At 38.8% G+C, this 12,525-nt stretch overlaps 1 protein-coding gene across 1 annotated transcript; it reads right to left on the reverse strand.

Moving 5' to 3' along the window:
- Positions 1-10,025: 10,025 nt before the first annotated feature.
- LOC100769650 (guanine nucleotide-binding protein G(I)/G(S)/G(O) subunit gamma-2) lies at positions 10,026-10,241 on the reverse strand. Its single transcript, XM_027406102.1, has one exon. The coding sequence runs from the start codon at positions 10,239-10,241 to the stop codon at positions 10,026-10,028; it is 216 nt and encodes a 71-aa protein (XP_027261903.1).
- Between the last annotated feature and the right edge of the window lie 2,284 nt (positions 10,242-12,525).

The raw sequence follows: 12,525 nt of genomic DNA on the forward strand, positions 1-12,525 counted from the left end.
TCGCTGTACACATTTATGCAATAATATTCCAGAATTGTTGGGAGGACACCTGAAATCCCTGCACTTAGCAGATAGAGACAGGAAAACCAGAAGTTTAAGATCATCCTTGGAATCCTGAGCTAGAGACCCTGTTTCAAAAACACACACATTCTCACATAGATACACACATATTGAGATCTTAGTAGGTGTCGGTCACAAATTTAGACTTCTTTTCTTATAGAATTTAGATTGTAGCTCATCCACTGAGCTCTGGGTGCCTATCTCTGCCTAGCAATTGAAAATCCAACCAGGGTTGAACAAGTTCATCCTGAGAGCTAACCACACAGGAGGCAGTGAACTCAACATTCCCCTTGACTCAAAGACTTCAGGTCTCTGGGGGTTCTGCATGTTTCTCTTGTTTTGTTTTGCTTTACTTTTGAGACAGGGTCTTTCTAGCCTCAAGTTCATTTTCTTTCTGCCTTAAGTCTTCCGTGTGGTGGGATTATAGATGTGTATCACCAAACTTGGCAGAAGATTCAGTTTCTGACCATCACTTGTTGCCTTGCCAAAGTCACATTCTCCTGACATTGCTTATAGGACAAAGAGCATATGCCTGTTGGGGACCTTCAAAAGAACAGAACCTAGGATCCACACTGCCCTGGGATGTCTCAGGATAACTGTCCAGGTCAGAAGAAAAGAAATGCTCTGTCCTGTTGTCTCATCCATTCATTGGATAGTTGTACCACAGGGAGCATTTCCTCCCTATAAATCCACAGACAGAAACATTCAAGGGCTTTGAGACAGGAATGATGCTGGGCTGTGATCCCAGCACTTTGGAAGCTAGGCAGAAGGATGGTAAGTTCCAGGATAGCCTATGGTACACAGTAAGACCCTGTCTTTAAATTTTTTTAATTAAAAAATAAACAGACAGGAAGGAAAACAATAAAGCACTTTGAGTAACTGAAGAAGAAAGTTCTCAGAGTCCTTAATCAGCCAAAATCAAAGAAATAAAATAGCGAAGAGCAGGCATGTAGAAAGAAACCACATACCCAGTCTTGCCCAGAATGAATTCCATGGAACACTGCTTACTAAAGAATACAAAAACAGGATCTAGAGAGATGGCTTGGTGGTTAAGAGCACTGGCTGCTCTTCCAGAGGTTCTGAGTTCAATTTCCAACAACCACATGGCTGCTTACAACCATCTATATGCAGTTCTGAAGACTTCTTCTGTTGTCATGCAGGCATACATGCAAATAGAGCACTCATACATATAAGTGAATAAATCTTTTTTTAAAAAAATACAGAAACAAAGTGTTTAATATTAATTTTAAAAAGTTGGGAAACTACCCATTTGTTGAACCTCTTAGAACTTTGAAGTATATACCAAGACATTTAATATCTAAAACTTACAGAAAACCCTCCGTAAATTCTATGGAATCGGTGTGGTCAAACTCACTTGACCATCTAACCCTTTGTTTTTAACATGCCTGGGAATATATTCTAATGAAGATATATATTTATAAGTCAGGCACAGTGGCAGAATTTGAAAGATGAGGCAGGAAGAGCAGGACTTCAAGGTCATCCTCAGCCACATAGGGAGTTTAAGGCCACATGAGACCCTGTCTCAAAAAAAAAAAAAAAAAGCAAAAAAACAAACCCAAGAGTAGAGGCATAGACCTTTAATCCCAGAACTGGGGAGGCAGAGGCAGGCAGAGCTCTGAGTTCAAGGCCTCCACGACTGGTAGTTCCAGGCTATCCTGGGTATACAATAAGAAGCTGTCTCAAAAAGAAAAAGAAAAGAAGGAGGAAAGAAAGAAACAGAAAAAGAAAAACAACCAGGATAATATACTTACACTTACATAATGGTTATAACAATAACCATATTTTATTTTCTGCTCCATGCAATAAACTTCTCATTGTTTCATTTATTCTTCAAAACACCCTCATTATTATATTGTTGTGGGATAATTTAATCACACTCTGACACTCCCAAGACTGCCAATAAAGTTTACTTTGAATCAGAGGGCAGAGCTAGCTGACCAAAATTAGCCATAAAGGTTTTGGAGAACTAAGGACATAGACACACGCACACGCACACGCACACGCACACGCACAGGCACAGGCACAGGCACATGCACACGCACACACACGTCCTTTTGGATGGAGGAAGGAGAGAGAGAGGTTGCTTCTCTGCCACTTCTCTGATCATTCAGGTTCTTACTGCAATATCTGAGTTTTTATTGATAAAGAATAATTAGATAACCGCTTCATTTGGCATCCAACATGGGGCATGAGATCACGAGGCAGCCATTCGCTGCAGGCCTTGCAGCCACAGGACATGCCACCATGGCTGGCTTTCCCTCCCACCCCCAGGCCCTCCATTCCTGAGTCTGGGGCTTTCCTATTGCAGACTCTCTACAGCAGCCTCCAACTGCTGCCTGGCCCTAGCCCCAAACATGGCAGGAGGCTGGGTCCTAAACACCGCTGGGGTTAGCCACCCACTACCAGCCAGCTCTGCTATTCAGGTGGCCCTACTGTGCCCTCACTCTCTGTCACATGGGCTTCTTCCATATGTCTCCCTGTGTCTGTTTTTCAGGTGGCTGGCTCCCTCTCCCCATGGGTTGCAGGTGTAACAATAAGTCTTTCCGCCAAACCTCCCAAGCCCTGCTGCCACATGGGTGCTTTCCGTCAAGCTGCCCAAGTTCTGCCCGAGGCCACGTTATGGTCCCAAGTAACACAGAGAGACTTATATTAGGTACAAATGCTGCTTGGCCAATGACTAGGATTTCTCATCTGCTAGCTCAGTCTTAATTATCAAAAATCTATATATTTTATAAGACTTATTTTATTGGATGCCATCTATATATTTTATAAGACTTATGTTATTGGATGCCAGCGAAAGGGTCCTGTCTTCCCCAGGCTCACATGGTGACTCTGCGCTTTCTCCTACATTTCCCAGAATCCTCCTTGATTTCTCCTACATTTCCCAGAATCCTCCTTGACTCCTAGTCCCACCTCTCTTGTTTTCCTATTGGCCAACAGTACTCTATTTTTCAACCAGTAAGGCAATCATATTCACAGAAGGACCGCCCCCATCACGCAGGCTTCCCCTGAACCTCCTCCTCAAATCAGCCACCTCAACACCTACTCAGGTTTTTACTGCTGCTGCCACTGTCAAATGCTCTCAGCCCCCAGCTACATGCAAGCAGCTGTAGCTGCCCTTGGTCAGGCTGTGCACTACCCATAATCTCTGCCTGGCTGTGCAGTGCAGTGACAGCCAGCCTCACACTTCCCTGTTGTCATCAAACAGATATGGTGAAACACCTGGGAATTCTTAAGGGGGAAATTCATTTTTTTAAAAGTTTTTACACATGTTAAGAATAAGGAACAGGGCTGGAGAGATGGCTCAGAGGTTAAGAGCACTGGCTGCTCTTCCAGAGGTCCTGAGTTCAATTCCCGGGAACCACACGGTGGCTCACAACCATCTGTTATGAGATCTGGTGCCGTCTTCTGGTGTGCAGATACACATGGAAGCAGAATGTTGTATATATAATAAATAAATAAAATCTTTTTTTAAAAATGAGGAACAATATTTTGATGCAGAGAGTTAGGTCTCTGTATGGTTCCACAATAGATGGTTTGAAAATGAAAAAAAAAATTAAATGAATATGTCTTAGCTGGAATTGACATAATGTCAATTATAGTCATTATCAGTTTGGTGATTCATGTGGTTTGATATTGGGGCCATATATGAAATAGTACCTGATAAGATACAATCCTTAGGAAAAACCTACTAATGGAATTGAGAAAAATATTCACAACAGACAGAAGAATTTATAACAGAACCTCCCTCACCATTGCTTTATGAAACTGAAGAGGAGTGGCCCCAGGTTATTAGAAAACCAACCTTAATTTATCCAGTTACCACTCAAAAGTGACCACCATATGATATGCACCTCAAGGCTATTCAGAAGTTAACTGGTATCTGTAGAAATGTTATTTTTGAAGAGATTTAAGGAAGTAGTGGTTTCATATGGTATGCATTCACCTTTTGTGAAGCAAATATTAGATCCATGAGCAACTTACAACAGAATTATTCCACAAGACTGGAAAGATTTAGCTACAGAAATATTAGAAGCTGATCTTCAGTTGCATTGGAAAACACAGTAGAAAGAGGAAGCAAGGGTCAAAGAACAATGAAGTAGGGCTAGAGGTATTGCAATTTCCGAAAAACAGCTTCTAGGTGAAGCCCAGTAGGCTGATTTGCAAAGACAAATCACATTTGATGATCACACCTTGGCTCTATGCCATATAGTGGCTTTGAATGCTTGGGACAGGGTTGAAGAAACAGGAAAAATGTTTGAGTCATTTACTAAAATTATACAAGGCCCAAAAGAAGCCTTCACTGGTTTTTTCACAAAGAATGACTTCATCTGTAAACAGAATTATAACAGATCTAGAAGTTAGACAAATATTAAATTGAATCTTTGGCTTTTGAAGATGCTAACTCAGGATGCAAAATGGCGATCAGGCCTTTAAAGGCAAGATCAGCACCAATAGATGAGTGGATTAGAAATACAACTGACGTTGGATCTCATACTTATGAAACTTGGATAGAAGTATCCTATACAAGGATACTTCTAAAATCTTTAAGGAAAATCAAAAGGTTATATTTTTTTAGTTGTGGTAACCCAGGTCAACTGAAATGTGATTGTAGGCAAGTCACTCCGAGAAACAATGTTTTTTGTAGAGATAATTCAAACAGAAGGCCTCAGCCTTCTGGAATATGCAGAAGGTGTGGCAAAAGACTGGCATTGGACTAATGAATGCAGATCAACATGCAACAGGCAGAGTAACCCTTTGTCATTGGGAAACACCTTAGAGGGCCTCTCACAGGACCACATATCAAATTTGGTTCAATCATTCCCTGTCAGCATTGTGGAAACTTCTCCACAGAAAAATTAAAAAGACTTAATGCCTGTTGTGAAAAACTATACTGCTCTGGATGATAGAAAAACTTCAGTAGATAAAATAAATTTTACTGGAGAAACTATAAAACAAGTATTTTGGCAAACTTCTATAAATTATCAAAACCAAAGCTAAAAATACAAATAAATGGCATTGTGTTTGAAGGTTTACTAGACACATGCATGAATGTAACAATAATTTTACCAAAACTTTGGCATCTGAATTGGCCTCTTCAGGAGGTAAATATTCAGCTTCTAGGGATTGAAACTTTATCATAGGTAAAACAAAGTACAAGATGGGTTGGATATATAGGGCCAGAAGGACCAGTAGGGAAATTAAAGCCTTGTAACATGATAAATAAAAGACCCAGAGACTGATATTGGGGTTCAAGTTGAGGGTCAGACAAGCAAACAGCTATCCACTAGTTCTCACCTCTACCTCAGGCTGAAAGGGCTGTCCTGTCCTCAGTGTGGCTAGATAATAAATCTCTCCACCAAGCCTCAGACTGCAATCCCAGACTACTGCCTCTTCCTTTTATACCTCTCAAATCCTGGGATTAAAGGTGTGTGATCCCAAGTGCTGAGATCATCTTTGTGTGAGCTGTTTCTCTTTAAGACTGGATCAATTTCATGTAGCTCAGTGTGGCCTTGAACTAATAGAGATCCATCTGCTTGTTTCTTCAGTCCTGGGATTAAAGGTGTGTGCCACCACTGCCTGGCTCTATAGCTAGTTAGTATGGCTGCTGGGATTAAAGATGTATATCACCATTGCCTGACTCTATGACTTGTGGCTAGCTTTGCTTTCTGTACCTTCAGGCAAGCTTTAATAAATCATAAATAATATATCACCACAAAGCTATATATAGCTAGCATAACAATGAATTTGTGGGGACATGATTTGTTACGGCTATAAAAAAACAGATTTGTAGCGGCATCTAGCCTTGCCAGTGTTAGTGTTAGTGGCCACACCCCTTTGGGTGTGGCTTCAGGTGTGGATGGAACTGGCAAGAGGGAAGCATAAGGCAGTGCTCACTCTCTTGGGTCATGGATAGGACCGGAAGGGCAGAGAAAGGCTGTGGTGGTTCTTTATTATTATCTGTGTAAGTTGTTCCCCAATAAAACACCCATTTGTAATTTATCTTGGATCTAGTGAACTCATTATCCCTGCCTTCAATTGGTGCCAATGTAGCTGGATTCCCACCAGCAGTCCACATGGCTGGCCTAGTGGTCTAGAGGTTAAGATTCAGCGTTCTCACCACCTCAGTCTAGCTGGGTGGAATTCCACGAGCCAGAATCAACCACACCCAGCCTCACCGCATTCTGGTGGCCCATACCACCCTCAGCAATTTCAGAAACAAACCAAAAAGTAAGGTATGCTTCTGAGGAAAATATTAAAGGTATTATAAAGAATAGTCACTAACCATTCTGGTTGTACATAAGCAGGGCACAATAGTTGCTGATCTTTCAAAGGTAACAACAGCCTTATCTTTAAAATAGCTTACAAACCTGGAATACCAACATTCCTACCTTTAAAATGGTTAACTGACAAACCTATCTGAGTGAAACAATGGCCCTTGGCATCAGAAAACTTACAGGAATTAAACAGCTGGTACAGGAGCAGTTAAATGTGCAACATATTGAAGAATTGACCAGTCCTTGGAATTCTCCTATATTTGTCATTAAAAAGAAATGTGGAAAATGGAGACTGTTAACAGATTAATTAAGATGATTCAGCCAATTTTCCTCTTTACAGCCTGTAATTCCCTTGCCTTCTCTACTACCTAAAGGATGGTCTATTATACTAATTGATTTAAAAAACTGCTTTTTTTACTATACAAGTATAGAATAGAGAAAAATTTGCCTTCACAGTACCTTATAATAATTCCTCACCTGTTAAAATATATCAGTGATGTTGAACAGTTCTATCTTGTGTCTATATTTTATATAACAACTATTGGAAATAATTCATAAATAAACAGTTTCCTCAATCTTTAATTTACCATTATATGGATGATATCTTACCATATATATATATATATATATATATATATATATATATATATATGGTTTTTTCAAGACAGGGTTTCTCTGTATTGTTTTTGGGCCTGTCCTGGAACTTGCCCGAACAGGCTGGCCTTGAACTCACTGAGATCCGCCTGCCTCTGCCTCTCGAGTGCTGGGATTAAAGGCGTGCGCCACCAATGCCCGGCTATATTACCATATCTTATCGGGACTCAGATACCTTAGAAAAAATGTTTGAAGAGGTAAAGAAAATTTTGCCTTGTTGGGGATTACAAATTACTCCTGAAAAAATACAAAGAGGAGATTCTATTAATTATCTAGGATATAAGATAGGTTTACAAAAATTCAACCACAGATAGCACAAATCAGGAGAGGCCAAAATGCAGAGAGAAAATAATATCTTTAAATGAATATTTTTACCACACAAACAGAGTAAAAAACTAAAGACCTGTTTGACAGGTTTCTGAATTGAGTCTGCAAGGGAAATTAAGACTTCATCAATTAGCAGAACAGACCCAACAGAAACTGTGGTACCTTTTAGTAATGCTTAAATTGCCTCATTATGGGCAGAAAAATGAACACTGGCAAAGGGCTTGCAGTAGCTTCTTGGGAGAGATTAGCAACAAATATCTCAAAAGCAAGAGATTTCAGTTTATAAAAAGAACTAATTGGATTCTTCCTCACATTATACAGGGAACACCGATTTCTAGAGCCCCTACATTCTATACTGATACAAACAAATCAGGAAAGGCAGGTTATCAGTTAGAAAATTTAAGTAAAGTGGCTCAAAGCCCCTATGATTCTGCTCAAAAGTCAGAATAATATGTTATTCTTCTATTACTAGATTTCCCCAAATCTCTTTAGTTATTGACTCTCAATATGCAGAAAGAGTTGTTTTACAGATTGAAACCACTGAAGTAATTTCAGATGATTCAGAATTAAGGTTTTATTTACTCAATTAGAAGAAATAATCATAACTAGAAATCATTCCTTGTATATAACACATATCAGATCTATACAGGTCTACCAGGCCCTCTATCACAAGGTAACGATGAAATTGATTAGCTATTGGTAGGAAATGTACTAGATACCTCAGAATTTCATAAGAAACACCATGGTAACAGCAGAGATTTGAAAAAAGATTTTCCCATCACTTGGCAACAAGCCAAGGAAATTATAAGGAAATGTCCTACTTGTTCTTTGTATAACCAAACTCCACAATCTTCAGGAAGTAACCAACAGGTACTCAAAGAAACAAAATTTGGCAAATGGATGTTTTTCATTTTGCAGAATTTGGAAAATTAAAGTATATGCACCATATCATAGATACAAATTCAGGACTTCAGTGGGCAACTGCTTTGAGTTTTGAAAAGGCTGATTCTGTAATTACACATTTTTTTTTTTTTTTTTGGCTTTTCAAGACAGGGTTTCTCTGTGTAGCTTTGGAACCTATCCTGGCCCTCACTCTGGGGCTAGCCTCAGAGACCACAGAGATCTGCCTGCCTCTGCCTCCTGAGTGCTGGGATTAAAGGCGTGTGCCACCAACCCCGGCTTGTAATTACACATTTATTAGAAGTTAAGGGCATTATGGGAATACCTGTACAAATTAAGACTGATAATGGTCAAGCATATGTCTCTAGTAAAATGAAACAGTTTTTTGAATATTATAACATAAAGCATATTACAGGTATAGCACATAATCCTACAGGATAAGCAGTTACAAAAAAATCCAAAAGATATGTTTAATAAACAGAAAAGGATAACAAAGAACCTCAGACATATATTAATTACACAATGCTTTATTAACTTTAACTTTTCTAAATTCCAATGAGAAAAGAATGACAGCTGCAGAGAGACATTGGATAACAGAAAAAAAAAAAAACTGCTGAATTAAGTCAGCCTGTATACTTTAAAGATGTGTTGACTTCACAATGGAAACTAGGTTTTGTATTATGTAAGGGAAGAGGTTTTGCTTTTGTTTCCACAAGAGAAGAAAAGCTATGAACACCATCAGAATTATAAAGATTAGAGTCAAACAGGAGAGACCTCTTGATTAGGAAAGGTGATACTTTTATCGAACAGCTTGGTCATTCAACCTAAACTAACTTACAAAATGCCTTTCATTTGATCAGATATAACCTGCCAAAAAAAATGAAACTCCCGTAAGTTAGGATTGGGGCAGGGTTTTTTTGTTTTTGTTTTTTATTTGTTTGTTTGTTGTCTTTCCAGGAGAATAAAAACATCCAACTAAGGGATCTGAAGAGCACTAGATATATGAGACATTTGAAGAAAAAGAACAAATCATCCAGAGAAAATGCCCCAAGAAAAAGAGTAAACTGGTCTAATGGTATAGCACATTTCCAACAGGATAAAATTCCATAAATCTTCACAAATGTTTGTTTCTGCTGTTCTCTATAGACATATAAGGCAAATGGTATTTTTTGTAGTCCCAATTCAACTAAAAATTAAAGCTGGGGCTGGAGAGATGGCTCAGAGGTTAAGAGCATTAACTGCTCTTCCAGGGGCCCTGAGTTCAATTCCCAGCAATCACATGGTGGCTCACAACCATCTATAATGAGATCTGGTGCCCTCTTCTGACCTGCAAGCAAATATGCAGACAGAACACTCTACATAATTAATAGAAAATAAATCAAAAACAATTTAAAAAATTAAAGCTGATTTTGGAGCTGGAGTGTGGCTCTCTCCTTTTTTTTTTTTAGCTCACAACACCGGCTTTAATGTTTATTTTGTTTTTAAATACGAAGCAGAAATGTAAGGTCTTAGAGGAATAGCAGAAAAGAAGTGACATTGATTTTGTTTTTTATACATTCCCCTCCTCCAGGCAGGTCTGCAAGGTCAGATCTCTAAAGCTGGGACGTGGAATTCGCTTCCATTCTCATAAGGGGACAGTTAAACATGCACAGCCCAGAGTAGAGTGTCCAGGATGGTTCTCCTTCCTCTCTTTGAATGCTGTGAACGTGAAAGGCGCCCGCTTTGCTAGGAACTCTACATCAATGTCCCAGGAGCCCCGGCGCTCTTCAGCCTCCTCTCAGAGGCTTAAAGGATGGCACAGAAGAATTTCTTCTCCCAAAAGGGGTTTTCTGAGGCTGGGACTGGGATCAGCAGAGGGTCCTTCTTGGCATGTGCCTCACAGTAGGCCATCAAGTCTGCAGCCGCCTTGGACACCTTTATCCTATCGATGTTGGCTTCCATCTTCAGCTGCTCTACTAGCTTCCTGGCTTGTGCTATGCTGGCGGTGTTGTTGCTGGCCATTGGAATGGGACAAAAGAAAACCAAAATTAAGGGGCTATTCTATTGTCACTAATCTTATAATCCCTTGGATTTATTTGGAAACTTTTCTTAAAACTTTTCTTAAAGTATAAATATTATCTCAAAATGTATATGATTATTATATATGTATATATTTGAACTTTCTATTGTAATATTAATGATCATATAGAGTACTAATTCTAAATTTAGGCTTCATCTATCTTCCTGTATATGATTTCAGGCTTGATTCTGAAGCAGGTAATTAGAAATTAAACCTGTGTATCCCAAGTGTATTTAGTAGATTATGGTCCTTTAACCCCTCTGAGATCTGCTGCATATAACATTTAAAATGTTTAAGTTTTTGGCAGTGAACCATGAACATTCCTAATACAGACTTTTGATGATGGGGCCCCACAACTACAGTTCCACCTGAATTGTGGTAATGCCACTAAGCTGACAAACACCATCCAAAGATCAGCTTTGGACTACAAACTGCTCAGGACTATTTCAAGGCAGTTAGCCAAGATGGTCCAGCCTCATAGAGTTCTACTCCAGCCAGGACTTCAGATAAGCTTTGCATTATCCCATCAAGAGCTAGCTCCCTCAGGACTTGACCATTATCTTCTCAGGGAGTAATTTTAAGAGCACAACACCCACATTCCCAAGAAATGCGGTGAATTGTTTTTAGTCTATAGGTGGTTTATGGATGTTTATCATTTTTAAAGATTTATTTATTTATTATGTATACAGTGTTCTGTCTGCATGCATGCCTGCATGCCAGACGAGGACATCGGATCTCATTATAGATGGCTGTGAGTCACCATGTGGGTGCTGGGATTTGAACCTGGGTCCTCTGGAATAGCAGCCAGTGCTCTTAACCACTGAGCCATCTCTCCAGCCCCAATGTTTATCATTGTTTAAGGGGGTCAATTACAAGTTGCTATTGGTATGGTCAGGGAGGAAACTAAACAAGGGAGGTTAAATTCAAAACTACCTTTCTGAAAAGTAAAAAGGGGGTATGGAAATGATAGGAGAAGAGGGTTTAATTATTAAATCCTCTTTAAACTGAAAAGCAACTATTAATCTCAGATATTTTACATTGGTATGGATTTTTGTATATTGATACAAATTTAAGGTAATTTTTGTTAGTATTTACTCTATATATGCTTCTAATCATACTTAAGATACTTTTGTATATTGATACAAATTGAAGGTTATTTTTGTTATACTGTATTATATGTTTCTGTTTCTTGTTTAAGGTATTGTACCTATGCAAATCATTTAAAAATGTAAAGTTCTAGTCCTTAAAAGCTGTTTAGGATAATAATGAAATACAGATTAGTTGTTAGTCATCTATAACAATCAAACTTATAGTCATGTCATGTACGTTCAAGGTCAATCAGACATACTTTAAATAGATAGATGGTCTTCAAACACTTCAGAGACCTACAGACTATAGAATTTAACATGTTTTAATAACATAGGGCTTTTCATGACAGTGAGATGCATCTGCTCCTGACAGCAACAATTTACTCCAAAAGAAGATGATGGACATCAAAGAACCCCCATATGTAATTTGCTTTCATTTGTGGCAAAGTTAGCCACTGGGCAAAGAAACTGCCCTTGCTTCAACTGCTGACAATATGCTGTCCAAATTGGACAAGTAGGACATAAAAGAAGGCAACTGCTGAACTTTGCCAAGACAAAGTAAGACAGTCCTTCAAAATTCCTGCTTTACAGAAAAGTCTTTCAGATATTCTAGACCTGTAGGCTGAAGATGGATGCCCTAAGGTTACAGAGGAACCTGAGTGATTGCCCAGGCAGCCAGCTGTTTCTGTCATTTCTCATAGTTTTGGAAGTTTCTTGGTCTGCACTTCCTGCTTACTCAGGTAATATTTTATCCTTCTCAGATCCTTGATGGGGTTGAAGACTAGATAATTATAGTTACAGCTTTCCTCAGTCATGATAGAAAGTGAATTTAGTGCACAGCTTTGAACTCATCAATAGAGGATTAGATAATGGAGTATTTTCTCTGAATTTGCCAAATACAAACGGACTGGACATTGTTAATGTAATTCTTACTTGATAATTGTTCTTATCATAAATAGTTTCATTAAAGTTAATGCCTTTCCTTTCTATTTAGACAATACCTGATAGTTGTTCTTATTGTATATAGTTTTATAATGTTAGAGTTAATACCTTTTCTTTTTATTTAGACAAAAAAGGGTAAAATGTTAGGGGAGCTCTTGTTTGTGTCAATGGTTCCAAGACCACCAATAAAGCCTAC

The sequence above is a fragment of the Cricetulus griseus genome, chromosome 3 (assembly GCF_003668045.3).
Source record: "Cricetulus griseus strain 17A/GY chromosome 3, alternate assembly CriGri-PICRH-1.0, whole genome shotgun sequence".
NCBI lineage: Eukaryota > Metazoa > Chordata > Mammalia > Rodentia > Cricetidae > Cricetulus > Cricetulus griseus.